Source organism: Electrona antarctica (genome assembly GCF_951216825.1).
Source record: "Electrona antarctica genome assembly, chromosome: 3".
In the NCBI taxonomy this organism is placed as follows: Eukaryota; Metazoa; Chordata; class Actinopteri; order Myctophiformes; family Myctophidae; genus Electrona; species Electrona antarctica.
In genome coordinates, this window is record NC_136808.1 from 60,349,644 (window position 1) to 60,368,050 (window position 18,407).

Here is an 18,407-nt window from a genome sequence, read left to right on the forward strand (position 1 = left end):
TGTTGGAAGACATTTTTCGCTTTATTCCAAACTGAGTAAAATCTGAGCATAAGCTTCCCACAAGAATATCATAGATGCCGAAATAAATATGATAAAAGGCATATTTTGTTTTTTACTTTGACAACATAATCCAAGTTGCTTTACTGGCATGAGTGTTAAAAGTAACTATATTATGACTATATTGGTTTACAGTGCTGTTGAAAGCATTGCTGTCTGCTCAAACTTTAGTGTGTGATATGACATTGTATGCTGCAATTTTCCTAAATTAATGCCCTGCCTAGTGCCTACGTTTAGCCTGGGCAGCATTCCTTTTCGGGTTTATGATCCGGTCGGGAGCGGATGATATCGTTACGTCCGACCGGATCACAATTTTGTAACACAGACCAGGCTTTCTTCTGAGGTGGAAAGCCTGGTGACGCGAGGTTAGCCTACGTTATCATGTCACACAAATGTAGCAAAAATAGCCGATCTATTGATTGATTGAAATATTTATTAACAGTTTGCAGAATTACAGTACATTTCAAGCACAAACTCAATACAAAGACTGTTAACTGTGAGTGGACAACCCAATTAAGCATTACACTTGTTTACAAGAGGGTCCACCTTGTTCAATTCATCAAAACATTTAGAGACGTACAAATAGACACTTCTATATAGTCAAAAAACAGGAATTCATCATAAAGGAGGTAAAATGGGAAAGAAACATATACAGTGAGGAGAAAAGGGGTGGGCGGTGGGGGGGGATTCAGATTTTACGGGGGCCAGTTTCGAATTGCAGCCGTCCGTAGGTGCCCTTTGAGAGCAGTTTTGAAGGAGTCAAAGGAAGCAAAAGGGATTTGCTTGTCTTAATGACTGTTGGTAGGGCGTTCCACATTTTGGTGGCATAGGAGCGAAAATAATTTAGTCCCTTGTTTGTGCCGAATCTGGGTTGTACATGGTTCGTTGCACTCCCTCTGGTGTTGTGGGTGTGGACTTTGTTAACATTAAGGAAGTATCTAGACAGGTACATGGGTATTGAATCTTGTGGACCAGACCCATTGCAAGATGCTGTACTCTGTCGTCGACCCTAAGCCATTCCAGCCTGTCAAAGTGGGCAGGGGTGAGGTGGGTTCGGGGGGTGAGGCCAAGTAGGAGCCTGACCAGTTTGTTTTGGGAAGTCTGGGGAGGTCTACAAGCTACGAGCACGGCTATTTTTCGGAAGAGCTTTGAAAGTGAAAGTGGTTAAGTAAGTGTGTGCGCATTTTATAAATATTGAATCAATGAAAAGTATTAACAAGAGCACAGGTCCTTTTTGTCCATTTCCTGACAAGTAACTGTTTTTAGACACACAGGGTTTCCACCAAACAGCGATGATATGCTGCAGGGGTACCAGGGGTATGGTCATAGCTGAGTGGATACAGAGAAGGCTGTCTGGAATTGAAAAGTGCTCAAATGGGTTCATTTGGTTCCACTTGTACACTCTCAGAGTTAGATTTGCTACGTTTTTCTTGTGGCCTGCTTTTTGCTGTATTATTGATTTTATTTTTCTCTATGTCTCTGAGTAGCCTACCACCCCCTCAGTGTATGTTTGTGTGGCACTTATATACACATTTATGCTGCATTTACAATGGCAGCTACACAATAATAGAATAGACTTTACAAAGCGTATTCTTTCCACCCACTAACTTTCAATGTCTGCTGCAGACAACATGTAGCTTCAAACTTCTCAATTATATTCACAGTATATTCCAGACTGGTGAAATACATTTCTTGCGTAAGGGCAGGAGCCTATCTCCTGTTTCTGTAGCGTGAGGCAGCTTGATGTACAAGTACACCCCCTGGACATGACGCTAGTATGTCACAGGGACTTACCCCCAATCCAACTCTTGATGCTGAGTGCCAAGCAGGGAGGCACTGGGTCCCATTTTGTTGATATTGATGATGTCACTATATCACAGATTTCTTTCATTGGCACATTTGACTGTCAAGGTTTCAGCCTCCATGAAGAAACCCTAAATACAAAAGGAATCATTGCACAAATCAACCACACCAAGGGGTCTAATTAACAGACTTACTGCTTTTGGCGGAACACTCCGCCATAAGGAATGTAATTACCTTCCGATCACCTTATCGAGCCGGGTCCTTATCGAGCCCACTATCGAGCATTTGCTATTATTTTGTGGAAAGATGGGAGACAATTAATTCTGAACAGAACCTTCTTTTTATTGGCCAGTTGTGATAGTTTGTATGCCAATGAAGCGTTCTAAGGTGTATTATGTGAGACTATTCAATCGATCCGCGGGAGATATTATAATTACGCTTCCTCCCCGCAAATATACAGGCTATCATATATGGCTAGCAGCTGACGGCTCCCGTGTTGTTTCGACTCGGTGCAGACATGATGCAAAGGTATCGCATTTGGGTTTAATACAATGCATTATGGACAGATGTCTATGCATTGTCGAAATGCTCCCTTTCGTGCATGCAACAACTGTGGTAGAATACATTATTGCATTTAGCTCCCCTCGTCTTTTTTTTTTAATGTTACCAAACTTTTTCACCCGTTCCACCATACTTCCACGGCAAAACGATGACGCACCACGCAACCACCCGTCGCGTCCCAGCCCCCCTTATACCCGATAACAGACTCGACAAGCCAAACGCTTATTGATACTCGGGTCTCGATAAATGCCGAACCGGATTTGTAATGGACCCGATTTTCGGGCTCCATCCCTAGTCATGCCCCATATCTCATCTGGCCTTCTCCTCCTCCATATCTCATCTGGCCTTCTCCTCCTCCATATCTCATCTGGCCTTCTCCTCCTCCATATCTCATCTGGCCTTCTCCTCCTCCATATCTCATCTGGCCTTCTCCTCCTCCATATCTCATCTGGCCTTCTCCTCCTCCAGTCACACATCTGGCCTTCTCCTCCTCCATATCTCATCTGGCCTTCTCCTCCTCCATATCTCATCTGGCCTTCTCCTCCTCCATATCTCATCTGGCCTTCTCCTCCTCCATATCTCATCTGGCCTTCTCCTCCTCCATATCTCATCTGGCCTTCTCCTCCTCCATATCTCATCTGGCCTTCTCCTCCTCCATATCTCATCTGGCCTTCTCCTCCTCCAGTCACACATCTGGGTGTTACGTTTGATCCTCCCCTGACTTTCAATGACCACATAAAGCATCCGTGCAGAACCACATTCTATCATCTCAAAAACATCTCCAAACTCTGCCCCCTTCTAACCCAAACTCTGCCCCCTTCTAACCCAAACTCTGCCCCCTTCTAACCCAAACTCTGCCCCCTTCTAACCCAAACTCTGCCCCCTTCTAACCCAAACTCTGCCCCCTTCTAACCCAAACTCTGCCCCCTTCTAACCCAGGGCCTTCTGCCCCCTTCTAAACTCTGCCCCCTTCTAAACTCCGCCCCCTTCTAACCCAGGGCCTTCTGCCCCCTTCTAAACTCTGCCCCCTTCTAACCCAGCCCCCTTCTGCCCCCTTCTAACCCAAACTCTGCCCCCTTCTAACCCAGGGCCTTCTGCCCCCTTCTAAACTCTGCCCCCTTCTAACCCAGGGCCTTCTGCCCCCTTCTAAACTCCGCCCCCTTCTAACCCAGGGCCTTCTGCCCCCTTCTAAACTCCGCCCCCTTCTAACCCAAACTCTGCCCCCTTCTAACCCAGGGCCTTCTGCCCCCTTCTAAACTCCGCCCCCTTCTAACCCAAACTCTGCCCCCTTCTAACCCAGGGCCTTCTGCCCCCTTCTAAACTCCGCCCCCTTCTAACCCAAACTCTGCCCCCTTCTAACCCAGGGCCTTCTGCCCCCTTCTAAACTCCGCCCCCTTCTAACCCAAACTCCGCCCCTTCTAACCCAGGGCCTTCTGCCCCCTTCTAAACTCCGCCCCCTTCTAACCCAAACTCCGCCCCCTTCTAACCCAGGGCCTTCTGCCCCCTTCTAAACTCCGCCCCCTTCTAACCCAAACTCCGCCCCCTTCTAACCCAGGGCCTTCTGCCCCCTTCTAAACTCCGCCCCCTTCTAACCCAGGGCCTTCTGCCCCCTTCTAAACTCCGCCCCCTTCTAACCCAGGGCCTTCTGCCCCCTTCTAAACTCCGCCCCCTTCTAACCCAAACTCCGCCCCCTTCTAACCCAGGGCCTTCTGCCCCCTTCTAAACTCCGCCCCCTTCTAACCCAAACTCCGCCCCCTTCTAACCCAGGGCCTTCTGCCCCCTTCTAAACTCCGCCCCCTTCTAACCCAAACTCCGCCCCCTTCTAACCCAGGGCCTTCTGCCCCCTTCTAAACTCCGCCCCCTTCTAACCCAAACTCCGCCCCCTTCTAACCCAGGGCCTTCTGCCCCCTTCTAAACTCCGCCCCCTTCTAACCCAAACTCTGCCCCCTTCTAACCCAGGGCCTTCTGCCCCCTTCTAAACTCCGCCCCCTTCTAACCCAAACTCCGCCCCCTTCTAACCCAGGGCCTTCTGCCCCCTTCTAAACTCCGCCCCCTTCTAACCCAAACTCCGCCCCCTTCTAACCCAGGGCCTTCTGCCCCCTTCTAAACTCCGCCCCCTTCTAACCCAGGGCCTTCTGCCCCCTTCTAAACTCCGCCCCCTTCTAACCCAAACTCCGCCCCCTTCTAACCCAGTCGGATGCACAGAAGCTTTATCTCCTTTAGACCATTCAGGCCTGACCTCGAAATTTAAAAAGATTCTTCTAAATCCTCCAGTTTTCTGAAATAAATATTTTCACGATTTTTCAAAAATAGCAGACCTACAAGCTCGTAGCGCGCCACTCGGTGGCGCGCTACGAGCTTGTAGATCTGCTATTTTTCAATAGCTAAATTATAACATAATGTTTAAAACACCAAAAGGGGTTCCTGACCCAAAATGGGTTAGACTGGACTACTGCAACGCCCTCTTCATTGGGATTCCTGACAAACGTATTCAGAAGCTGCAATGCATCCAGAACAGCACTGCCAGGTTCATAATGAGAGTCCGTTGTAAGCACGACCACATAACAAACATCCTTTTCTCACTCACTGCACTGGCTCCCCGTTTCAGCCTGGATCCACTACAAGGTCGACTACAACAGGGGTTCTCAACCTTTTTGGCCGGGGACCCCCGAAAATGCTTTGGCAACGTCTCGGGACCACCCGCCCCGCCCCCTCCCGACCCCCAATATAAATTGACTGCTACAATAACCTTAATAATAGAGACGATACACCATAAATAAATACTGAAACCATAATCATTAGGGAAGGTGTATGCATGTACTATATGTAAACTCTTCATTTCCACTTTACAGCCATTCAGTTGGAAAAAAAAATAATAATAATAATTTGGGGACCCCCCAAAATAATTTGGTGACCCCTCGAGGGGTCGCGACCCACGGGTTGAGAACCCCTGGACTACAAGGTCCTGCTACCTACCTACAGAAATTAATCAACTATCCCAAAAACAACCTCCATCCGCGCCCTCAAATCTGCAAATAAATTCCTACTCGAAGTTCCAAATACCAATCTACGCACCATTACATGGTGGGACCGGGCTAGCCTGGCTAATAAGCCAGACTAATATCACACAACACTGTCGCGGTATATTAGTCTGGGCTGGCTCCACTTGGATTTCATTTCCCGGGGGGCGGGTTCAAACATTTTCTCTTTGACGCAATTGGTCAGAGCTACTGTCAGTCAAAGGTCTCAAGCATTGAACGTCACTGTACCAAAGCCCGCCCATATTGCATACCGTGTCCCGATTGGCCCGACCTGTTCTCGGTTGTAGGAAAGAGGCGTGCTACTGAGCCTCGCCAGACCCTAATCCGCTGGCAGGCAAAAAATGTTTTGCCAACGGCTGATTCGGTCTGGTTTATTAACCAGGCTAGGACCGGGCTTCTGCCCGGCAGCACCGCCCCTGTGGAACAGCCTTCCTATGGACTTGAGAGTGCAGCAGACCCTGGGATCTTTTTAAAACGGGCCTGAAAAAGTTCCTTTTTCGGAAGGCCTTTTCGTGTTGAACTGTTGTGTGACCGTGTCAGCAATGCCCTTTTTGTGCTTGACTTTTTAACCTTCTATGATTGATTATGTGTTTTTAACCATGTAGCACTCTGGGATTCCTTGTGAATGGAAAGTGCAATAGAAATGCAATTAATTATTATTATTATTATTTTTTGTTGTGGCTTTCGCCTTTATTTTTAAAAATCTTTTATGGAGGGACAGACAGTAGGCTGTAGTGGGGAGAGAGATGGGGGGGGAAGACATGCAGTAAAGGCCGTCGGGATCGGGAGTCGAACCCGTGGCACACTGCCAGACTGGATTACCAGCCAAGGTGCCTGGACCGCCAAGCCACGGCCCAGGCCCTTATTATTATCTGCTACTTTTGATGCACTTGTGTGACGCTGTAGTATGACCAAGTAGGGCATTCATTAAGAGGTTTCTGCCCGACAGCTGTTTCATAACCAATTCCCCCTATAGGACTCATCACTGTACTCTGTACGCCCTAGTGGGTTGGTACCAGGGCTGGACTGGCCACCGGGCATACCGGGCATTTTCCCGGTGGGCCGCGACCATAGGGGGCCGCCATGATAAAAAAAAAAAAACCCTTTTTTTTTTTTTTTTTTTTTTTTTTGACAGGCAGGCAGGCCAATAGGCGGCAGGCCACCAGAAAAGGTCCGGGCGTGCTGCCATTCTGGGGTAGCGCCCCCCCTGACCCCCCCCGGCGGTGCAGTGCAGGGGGGGGGGGGCCACATAATATTATGTTGCCTATCTGCGCGCTGGTTGTGGTGGGCCGGTCTGGGCCAAATTCACGCGAAAATGCCCGGGCCGAATTTTTGTCCCAGTCCAGCCCTGGTTGGTACTCCTTAATGTCTCGCAGGTTGCTACATTGGTATATTCTCATTTATAAAGCCATTCTTGGTAATCTCCCACGTTACATTGGTTCTAAATTTGAACTTGTCCAAAACTCTCTCAACCTCAGATCAAATGCTTGCTTACGCTATGTTGTGCCCCCAACTAAATCTGAGGCTGGAAAAAAAAGCATTGCTTATTTCGGACCCTGGTCTTGGAATGACCTACAGACCAGACTCAAACTGGCTGCTGTGATTCCCCTAGTGAGCTTTAAAAGGATTGCCATGGGCACACTTCCCATGCACTGCTCCTGCTTTGACGTATAGCAAATGTCTGCTTGCTTTTTAGTCTACTAAGCAATGCTTAGTTTTTATTTATTAGTCCTTATTGGTTGCGTTACTAAACGTTCCTGTTCTCCCTTTGAGCTTCTTAGTAGTGGGTACTGTATTTATGAGCATTGTATGTCTGTCATGTTTTTTTGTTGTTGTGTATTGTTTTGTTACTGGCAGAGCTGTGTCACTTATTTTGCCTCTTGTCTTGGCCAGTTCACACTTGTAAAAGAGACTTCAGTCTCAATGTGGTTTTTACTGGTTAATCCATTGAGACCTGGAACGCATCCATGTCACGTTAGCGTTTAACCACATTAACCATTAACCCATTTTGGGGCGGGAACCCGTTTTGGTGTTTTAAACATTATGTTATAATTTAGCTATTGAAAAATAGCAGATCTACAAGCTCATAGCGCGCCACCGAGTGGCGCGCTATGAACTTGTAGGTCTGCTATTTTTGAAAAATCGTTAAAATGTGCCTCAAATCTTTCCGAAAATTGTCATGATTTAGAAAACATTTTTTTTTAAATTTCGACGTCAGGCCTGAATGGGTTAAATAAAGGTTAAAAAAAACAAAAAAAACCTGTAACACTGCATGTTTTGTGCACTAAAAACGTCCAATCCATGCCCATATTTCAGATCAGCGTGACCTTTGACCTTTGACCTTTCAGATCAGCGTGACCTTTGCCATCGTGTTCGGGGTGATCCTGTACCGCATCAGCATCAAGGCGGCGCTGCACATCAGCTCGTACCCGGCAGCACGCTCCAACGTGCGCGCCACCGTCAAGGGCACCGCCGCCGTCATCAACCTCATCGTCATCATCATCCTGGACGAGATCTACGCCGTCATCGCCCGCTGGCTCACCACGCTGGGTCAGCACACACACTATGGCACACATCTGCCGTCATTATCTTTGGGCATTTCCTAGAAAGATATACCATGTGTCATATTTGCGTCATATTTAGTCATAGTTTTCCATTGTTATTTACTTATTACAGATGAGCACCTATAGGCCTACCCATCTGAAAAAAGAAAATACTTAAAGGAGCATTCAGTGATTTGGGTGATTTGGAAAAACCCCCGGTCCGCCCCGGTAACAAGATGTGCACATGCACGCACTACAGTGGGGGGGGACAGGCCAACAGCACACACACCAAGGCCCGCCCCCGCTCGATCATGATTCGCGGAAGGCCCCTCTCTATCCTGATTGGATGAAGACTTGGCCACCTAGCCAAAAACAAAACCTAGGGTTTTTTGACCCCTGGGGTTAACTGGGGACAGGGAGGAACTCCTTATATGGTCAGCACACTCTATAGTAGGGAGGATTATCACAACAAAACAAAGAAATAAGTGATATTTGAATTAAGTGAAATCACTGAATATACCTTTAAGTACAGTATAAACTAGGGCTCAATTGGTTAATGTATGTTTTGTAATGTAAATCTGCAAAGTAACTTGAAATGAATGTAGTGGAGGACAAAGTGCAGGGGAGTAGAGGTATGAAGAATGGCAAAATGGGCCTACTCAAGTAAAGTAAAATGACCTCAAAACTGTACTCACTGGTTTACTCAAGTACTTTAGTAAACCAATGAAGTACCACCATTATCGTGACTGTAAATACTGTACAACTACATCCCCTCTTTAATGTGTGTTCTCTCTAAATGTTGTTTTTCAGAGGTTCCAAAGACTGACAAGAGTTTTGAGGAGCGTCTGATCTTCAAGACCTTTGTGTTGAAGTTTGTCAACGCCTTCACTCCCATCGTCTACCTGGCCTTCTTCAGGGGCAGGTGTGTATGTCCAAAAGCCTCATTTATGCTCCATTGTGCGATTATGTCACTCGCAGATAATGGCTGAAAATAGCAGACCTACAAGCCCACAATGTGACACATCCACGACACATTGTGACCTATTGGGGGGCCTATAGACGCCTTAACAGACAACGTCACACTGATAAGAAACAGCATGCGCGCGCATAAAGGCAGCAGAAGAACACCACCTCTCATAAGATGCAATGGAAAAGTTCTAACTGCACTCACGTGTAAAAAATGCCCCATCAAACTTTCAGGTGCTGTTTTTCTCCCAGTGTAGAGGAAGAATGATTAGGATTTTTATTGTGGTCTCTCGCCCTTGAAATATATAAATCCTTGGTTTCTATTGTGTTTGAACAATAATAGCAATTCAAAACAGTTGTCCTCAAAACCAAACCTCCAGTCGCTGTCATAAGAACGGGAGGTGCGCTCATGAACACGGCAGCAGAGCCTATTTGTGCACGGCTGCACGCGCACCTGCAGTCCATCAAGTATAATTTATGCTTCGTCCCGCGATGGTGTCGCGCACGCAGACCTCTACGCTCACAACAGTCGCATCTGCGATGCGATGTGAGCTTGTATATCAGCTGTTCTCTGTGCGCAATACTGTTGGGCTTTGAAGTATAAATGTCTCCTAGGGTGCACCTCACTAGCCAACTCACAAGAGGAGGTTGAATGGACTGAAACCAGCGCTCCCCAAAACAACAGGTTTGGAGATCTGTTGGGAGTTGATTACATGAAGCAGTCACCCGTGCGCCCAGTCCCAATGTTTGTAAACAAATAATTGGTCTATACAGTGGCTCAGGAGGCCGGAAGGTTCCCAGTTCGATCCCGGGCTCCCCCAGAGTTACTGTTGAAATGTTCTTGAGCAAGACACTGAACCCCTGATTGCTCTCGATGCGCAGATTGGTGCTTTGTAAAGCGCCTTGGATAAAGGTGCTATGATGGATGGATGGCTACAGACGGCATTTATTGTCATTCAACAATACATAAAATTAACATTGAAAGAAGAAAACTAGTATTTAAACCTAATTATGTTTCTGCCAGACAGCGACTCTATACAACCTACACTAACTATATAATACAATTTAGATGTGAGAAATGCCCCAGAGCTGCATGGAGTCGTCAAACAACTCACTAAGAAGCCATTAAGAAAATGATCACTTTTCAAGTCAAATAAAAATAAATTAGCCAGAAAATTCAACATGCTGAACAGTGGAAGCATCACTCCGCTGTCAGGTGGAAACCTTGTATGTCCAAAACCTTTACTTTTCGGGAAATGGCTTCACCTTTTAAGTGAAAATATCCGATCTACAAGCTCACAACTACAAGATCTACAATTTACGAGTGGGTAGATCTGCTATTTTAGCTACTTTTATGCAACACTCTTGTAGGACAAAGTAGGGCATTGATTTATGAAAAGAAACTGAGTGAAAAGTGGCAATACAAGTTTCTGCCTGACAGCATTGAATTAATAGCTGTGTAATTTAAGAGCTTTGGCTTGTATGATGGACTGGGATGATTCTGCTTGCTCTCCATTAGGAATTTGTTAACAGCTAATTGACACATTTAATTGCATGACATAGATGGACCATGATAAACATCTAAAGTCCTATAGCGCTGCAACAGTAAGTACCAGAGACATTCTGACCCCTCCACGAAAAGGCCTCGTTGTCCTGAACCCTTATCGATCATTTATACATTATGGATCAATAGTGTGGACTTAGACTGTTATTCGTCTGTGGCATTCAACCACTTTCAATGTGGCGTCCCTATTTTGGGCATGTCACTATAGGCAAAACAAAGTTCAATTTGTTTGTAAAGAAAATGGAAGTTCTGCAGGCTCACAGTAACCTGGGGAACCCAGTGTACTCTCTGCTGCCCCATCTGGCGGAGTCAGGTTAGGCTCACAGTGCAAACTGCTGTAAGCTTGTACAGCGCTGTAGGTCACATGACAGGTCACATGACAGTGCTGTAGGTCACATGACAGTGTTGTAGGATGAAGTATAAGTATTATACAGTAGGGGTTAAGTTAGGTAGCAGTCATCAGACTACCAGTAATCAATTAACACGAGGCCTGCCAGGAACATAGACACGTAGAATAGCGTACGGTGCCACACCCGGAAAAGCCGTTTTAACAGCGATGTATTATTTAATGCATGTTTTAATACGATCGTATTAAAAGCTACCGTTCGTTAGCTCTGTTATGCTTCTGAGCCAATGGCCGCGGCCATTTTGAAGATGCGCGCGCATCCACTTACATCGCCTGCTCTGTTTTCAGACGGCTTTATCTCCAGAAGCGACATTGCAGGGGTCGCTTTGTCCCAGACAAGCGTTTTCAACGGCCTGTAGCAGGCGCTGTGATACTCGCGTTTTTTCCACCACCGACCGAGAGAACAAGCACCAGCTTCGTCAACACACACGGAAAGGTTTCATAGTAAAATTCGATTACGGATATTTGGCTCTTCAAAGTAAGTGTCACGCACGATAAAACCCTGGCAGGACGCGGCGGAGGGATTGAATAATGGTAGCGGTCAAACGGTTAAAAAAATTAAAATCTGTTTGAATTTCTTTGTGTTGATTTGTTGATATGGTATAACTTTACATATATTATTTGATTAAAGGTGTTGTACGTGATATTATGCTGTTAAAAGAAGCGTTGTTTAGCTCTATATCATGGTAGTAATATAGCTGTCTCTCCAGCTCTTTAATACAGAGAAAATACATTTTCAGGCTGGGATACAGTACATTTCGTCCAATCATGGAGAGAACAGAGAACCCATAGAGGATAAACAAGTGCAATTGGGAGTGATAATGGTGATTAGCCCATTTTGGACTGAGGTCGATAAAAAAAGGCTTCTAAATCCTAACATCTTTCTGAAAAACCTGTGTTTCTATGTCAGTGGTGCTCAACCTTTTTCATGTCAAGGACCCCCAGAATTATCTCTATTGGGCCACGGACCCCCATCTCAAAATATGTAGTTCCAGGGACCCCCCAGAAGCCAATATTTTGATTAAAAATGTTCGCTCTGAAATATATATATTCAAAGATTTGTGCCACATTTTCACGATTTTTCAAAAATAGCGGACCTACAAGCTCGTAGCACGCCACTCGGTGGCGTGCTACGAGCTTGTAGGTCTGCTATTTTTCAATAGCTAAAGCATAACATAATGCTTAAAACACCAAGAGGGGTTCCCGCCCAAAATGTGTTAAACAAATAATGGAGCAGACAAAATTGAAACTGGAACACTATAACATTTAAGCTGATAAATGGTCTCTCTGGTGAAATGGGCTTCCCGCCTCAGAATGTATTTTATAATCATTAAAGAGCTGGAGAGAGGCCTGGGCCATGGCTCAGCGGTCCATGCACCTTGGCTGGTAATCCAGTCTGGCAGTGTGCCGCGGGTTCGACTCCCAATCCCGACGGCCTTTACTGCATGTCTTCCCCCCCATCTCTCTCCCCATTTCCTGTCAGCCTACTGTCTGTCCCTCCATAAAAAATATAAAATAAAGGCGAAAGCCACAAAAAAAACATAAAGAAATTAAAAAAAAAAAAAAAAAGAGCTGGAGAGACGGGGACTGGGAGACCCATGTTACTGAACAAACACATTAATAGTAAGAATAACAGAATAACAATACAATAATTATAATAATAATAAAATAATGGACTGTGGTGGTTGTGTTTTGTTGTTTTCCAGACTCGTGGGCCGTCCAGGAAGCTACCTGTACGTTGTTGGATCATACAGGATGGAAGAGGTAAGTACTTTAGACCACATACTATTCTATGGTTCTTATTGTATTTTATTTTTAACATTTCCCTAAAAAAAATCCGATCTGTTCAACACGACGGACAGCGCATTAGTTTCCGAGAAAAAGGCGTGCAAAGGCCGCGACTAAAACAGAAGCTATAATGTGGTTGGGTCAACACAAACGGTGCGGGCGGGTCCCTAGTAACGGTGCACAGCAACCGGAGTGGTTAAAAAAATGAAACGCAGCAAGGCAATGTAACGCCAGGGCTCCACCGGACGCGTTGCGTCTCCGTCGCGTCGCGTCAAAAAACGCACCGGTTCAATTTTAATGCACGCGTCGCGTCTCCGTCAACGCGGGCTGTGTAGCCACCCTTCATTGATTAAAAAGGGAACATTCCCTGACGGTGACGGAGACGCGCCCGGTGGAGCCCGGCCGTAACGGCCGGGCTCCACCGGGCGCGTCAGCGTGGCGTCAGCGTCGCGTCTCCGTCAACGTCAGGGAATGTTCCCTTTTTAATCAATGAAGGGTGGCTACACAGCCCGCGTTGACGGAGACGCGACGCGTGCATTAAAATTGAACCGGTGCGTTTTTTGACGCACGCGACGGAGACGCAACGCGTCCGGTGGAGCCCTGGCGTTATAGCGATATCAAACGTCTCAAGACGAGCCTACTCGTCATGAGCGCCCCGTGCATGCCTCAAAATTAATTAATCAGGAAGATTAAATGTGTTAAAATTAACCCAAACATGTTTGAAAATGAAAAGTCCCTTTTAAGTGTTTTGAGCGTGCAGATCTACTACTTTTGATGCTTTTGTGTGACGCTGCTATTCTGGGGCGAACACCCTGTCATCACAATAGTGACAGGTGTCCTAGTGCAGGGGTTCTCAACGTTTTTGGCCGGGGACCCCCAGAAATGCTTTGGCAATGTCTCGGGACCCCGCCCCGCCCCCTCCCGACCCCCAATATAAATTGACTGCTACAATAACCTTACTAATAGAGACAATACACCATAAATGAATACTGAAACCATATATAATCATTAGGGAAGGTGTATGCATGTACTATGTGTACTATACAGGTATGTAAACTCTTCATTTCCACTTTCCAGCCATTCAGTTGCAAAAAAAAATAATATTTTTTTAAAAATAATTTGGGGACCCCCCCAAAATAATTTGGCGACCCCCGAGGGGTCGCGACCCACGGGTTGAGAACCCCTGTCCTAGTGGTGCTTCCTTCTATCCATACAAATAGAACGCACCTGTTTACCAAGTATAGAACACTGAGGTCGGCTGTCGGCCGTCTTGCAAGAAATGTAAGTGCGGTAATAAACTAAAGTGTTCTTAGCACATTTCAGTTGTAGCTGAAGCTTCCTTTGCCTTGCTATGCTATTTAAGCTAGTGTTTCTCAACCTGAGGCTATAGGTACCCAAGACAAGTTCTGTAAATGAAAAAGAAGAGTGTTATCTAATATAACCTACGTACTTCGTATTGACTTCATGGATCCTAACCTATAAAATAACAGTATACAATATTGATCCAGCGACACCAATGCAAAGAAGTATACTTTCACCGCGCTACATTACAGTATTGGTTGAATGAATACTTTATTAGACAGAAATGTAAAGTGCACTGATGTACTGTACACTGAAGCACTTAGGCTAAACGGATAGCACAATTATAGACCATTATCTAATGGTGTTAAACAAGTTCTAAAAACAAACGTTGGCGCATACTGTACTGCACAGCAAGTCCTTTGAAACTCTTCCAATATGGTAATGGTTTACGAGGGTCCCAAGTTTAAAACATTACTTTGTGAGGTCACATTTGGCCAACAGACCAAATCACTTTTTGGCCAAATTTCAAATCCGTCTCTTTCTTGGATGGGAGGTGATGTTTATAAGACCAGAGGGAAAACCCTATTTGTAGCAAATTCACAATAAGTGGAAAAATAGATAGACAGATTAATATTCTGGGATTCATGATTGGTCCAGTGGTCCAAGATTAGCTACGCACGCATGCACGCACGCACGCACGCACGCACGCACGCACGCACGCACGCACGCACGCACGCACGCACGCACGCACGCACGCACGCACGCACGCACGCACGCACACGCATTTAACTTTTTCTCTGTTTATAAACGTAGGCTATCGGTACCTACTGGTTCTAACTACGCGTACGTTCGTAGATAACCGTATACTCCATATATGAAAGCAGTGACCGTCAGTTTACCTCTTAGCATTGCTCCACAGAATTGCAAAATGCGTTCGAGAGCTAACACCTACTACATTAACGATCATAGTTAGAACGGGTGTGCGGGTCCGGTTGTTAGATTAAAACAAGCAAAACACAGGCGTGCGCGTGTGTGCGCGTGCGTGTGCGTGCGCGTGTGTGTGTGTGTGTGCGTGTGCGTGTGCGTGTGCGTGTGCGCGTGTGTGTGTGTGTGTGTGTCAAACTGCCACAACAGCTTCGTTCGCTTCCCGCGTTTACGCGTCTTACTTGTATAAATGAAGTGAATTGGCCTTTGTGAATATGCTGTCAGACAGTGAGTAAATGCTGTGACAGTCTGTGCTGAACAGGTTCTACTGTATGTATTGTACAGTAGGAGGAAGTGTGTACAGAGCATTTGTGCAGCAATAAATTAACGTATTCTTAACAGTTGCCACTGAATCATTCCCTTTTGCTATTGCAGTTATTTAAGCTAGTATTTGTCATCCAGAGGGCCAGACGTTCTGAAAGGCTTGAGGATAAACGTTAACATACCGTGTCTTCTTGTCTTGACCAAAAAAAGGGAACTACTGTATTCTAAGGATTTAATGTATTAAATGTAATGAAGATCCAGCACCCAGGCAGTGACTGTAAATGTTGATTAAGTTGTCGAGTGTGTTTTATTCCATAAGTATGAATAATACTTAATTTAACGATAATAGTGTCAACTGCACAAATTCAGTGATGAATCATTCTATGCAGTCATTTGTGACTATTCTTTCCTGTTATCATTAACCCTCCATCAACTTATATCTCTATTTCTGTTCCCTCTCTCTCTCTCTCTCTCTCTCTCTCTCTATCAGTGTGCTCATGCAGGGTGTCTTATGGAGTTATGCATCCAGCTTTGTATCACCATGCTGGGCAAACAGCTCATCCAAAACAACCTATTTGAGATCGGAATACCGTGAGTACGCAACTACATGCACGCACGCACATACGCACGCACGGTCGCACGCACGGTCGCACGCACGGTCGCACGCACGCATGCACGGTCACACGCACGGTCGCATGCACGCGCGCACGCACACACACACAGCCTATTGCCAAGCAAGTTTACATCTGGAAGGGATTCCTTCTCTGTCAACTTAAATTGTCTCTCTCGCACTCTGTCTCACATGTCGCGCTTACGCTCATGTGCAGCTTCAATCCATACTCTTTCATCGCTTTATCTCTCTCTCTGTGTGTGTGTGTGTGTGTGTGTGTGTGTGTGTGTGTGTGTGTGTGTGTGTGTGTGTGTGTGTGTGTGTGTGTGTGTGTGTGTGTGTGTGTGTGTGTGTGTGTGTGTGTGTGTGTGTGTGTGTGTGTGTGTGTGTGTGTGTGTGTGTGTGTGTGTGTGTGTGTGTGTGTGTGTGTGTGTGTGTGTGTGTGTGTGTGTGTGTGTGTGTGCGTCTACTGTATGCCCAACGCCCACGTTGCATGTGACTGTCCTGTTATCCTGCAGAAAGTTGAAGAAACTGCTGAGGAAGAGGAAGTCAGTGAATGACGCGGAGCAGGATGAGGAACAGTTCAAGAGCCTGCACCGCCATGAGAAGGATCACTTCCTGAACCCCTTCATCGGCCTCAGCCCCGAATACATGGAGATGAGTGAGTCCCACCCCCTAACAAACACACCTGAATACATGGGCTGCGTTCGAATTCATTCCCTATGCCCCATATAGTGCACTACTTTGGGGTTCCGCCATTTTGTTATAGTGTCCGAATATGTAGTGAGCATTTTTGCACCCTAATGTAGTGGACTGAAGTATCCCACAATGCACCGGGAATTGTAGGGACCATCCGATGGTCACTACAAAAACACAGCGAAGCAAATCTGCCCCATAATGCATTGCGCAAGCTCGCTCTTGAGCGCACATGCACGCGTTTGCTCGCACGTGCGCTGCTTCTGCATGCATGCGCTTATTGCGCTCCAACTCAGAAGAGGCAGAAGTTGAACCAGCGAAAGAAATCAACACAAATGTACTTTCGTTTCCCCTCTCTTTTCATTTGCAATAGTATTACTAATCTGATTCATTCATATCACCCAGGCCCAGCATGACATTAGGAGAGGAATGAGTTGCTTGCTGTAGAAGGCCTTATATTTTAATAGTTTTTGGATTAAGGTTGGTGAGGTTGTAAAGCTATGTGCTAAAGTCCAATATATATTTTGTACATGCATGTGAGACACATTAATGGTGTCTCCGAACATATGTTTTATTAATATTAATTAATTCCTGCCATTACAAAATATATGTTATCTAACATTATTTCATTGAATTGCGCTAAATACATTAAAACTTCATTATGTAGGCAGTAATTTATTGGACTGCTGTTTCTGTTAACGTCCGTATTGTGAGCAGAGCTTGTAGATCGGCTACTTTTGGTAATTCTTTACCAAAAGTACCCGATCTACAAGCTCACAACATGGACGTCGCGTTTCTTATAGATCGGCTATTTTTGTCGTACCCCCCCCCCCCCCCCCCCCGCCCCCCCCAGGATTAGCGGGGGTTCATAATCATGCTGCTGATATTTTCATATTGTCAAGGTGGTGCACTGTTTTCATATTGCTGGATAATGGATATAATATTAATTTATTGATAATAATCATAGGCCTATGTTATTTTAAAAGAATAACCTTTTTATCATCATTTCAGCAGCAGCGTTTTGACTGGTTTTTTGTAGTCAGTTGATTCTTCATATCAAAATGAGTGAAACGGCCGGGATGATTTGTTTATTTTTCATACAGTTCTTTATGAGGCGATCTGAAAAAACCCTATGGGGATTACAATGCAAATAAAAAGTACATGAACCCGCGGACCTATAGCGCCCTCTACCGATATTGACGTCAGAGTCGGTGCTCCCCATACAGGGAGTATTGTCCGAATTAATCACTATTTGAGTCCACTGAGTCTGGGTCCCCGTATGGGGAGTAGGGAGTAGGGAACAACCCTAGCAATTCGAACGCAGCCATGGAGATGAGTGAGTCCCACCCCCTAACAAACACACCTGAATACATGGAGATGAGTGAGTCAATTTCAATTTCAATTCAAAGGGCTTTATTGGCATGAGAAAACATACGTTTACATTGCCAAAGCACAATACAACAATACAGCAATACAATCAAAACAAAAAATGTGTACATTTGAATGTCAGAATCTTCCATAGATCAATTTCTATGTGCCAAGATCACTGGATGCAGGTATAGTGCAGGAATATACACAATGATTAGTCTTTAGGGTGGTTGTGTTCCGTTTGATATCCTTCTCCTATCACAGCAACTCACGAATCTTGCTGCTGTGTTTGCACATATGGGAGTTTTTTGTCATTGGTCATGTTTTCAAAATCTCCGTGTGTGGTTGTAATCTGTGGGAAGTATGTGTCTCTGATGTCTTGGTACAATGGACAGATGGTTAGGAAGTGTAGCTCGGTTTCCACTTCATTTTGTGTGCAGTGGGTGCATAGTCT

At 45.6% G+C, this 18,407-nt stretch overlaps 1 protein-coding gene across 1 annotated transcript in view; it reads left to right on the forward strand.

The window, feature by feature from the left end:
- The window catches only part of ano1a (anoctamin 1, calcium activated chloride channel a), a 141,812-nt gene that overhangs the window by 95,626 nt on the left and 27,779 nt on the right, over window positions 1–18,407 (forward strand). The window contains exons 15-19 of the mRNA XM_079496429.1: window positions 7,811–8,012; window positions 8,816–8,927; window positions 12,648–12,705; window positions 15,770–15,870; window positions 16,408–16,550. Coding sequence (XP_079352555.1) covers window positions 7,811–8,012; window positions 8,816–8,927; window positions 12,648–12,705; window positions 15,770–15,870; window positions 16,408–16,550 — 616 coding nt within the window. The remainder of the gene's footprint in view (window positions 1–7,810; window positions 8,013–8,815; window positions 8,928–12,647; window positions 12,706–15,769; window positions 15,871–16,407; window positions 16,551–18,407) is intronic.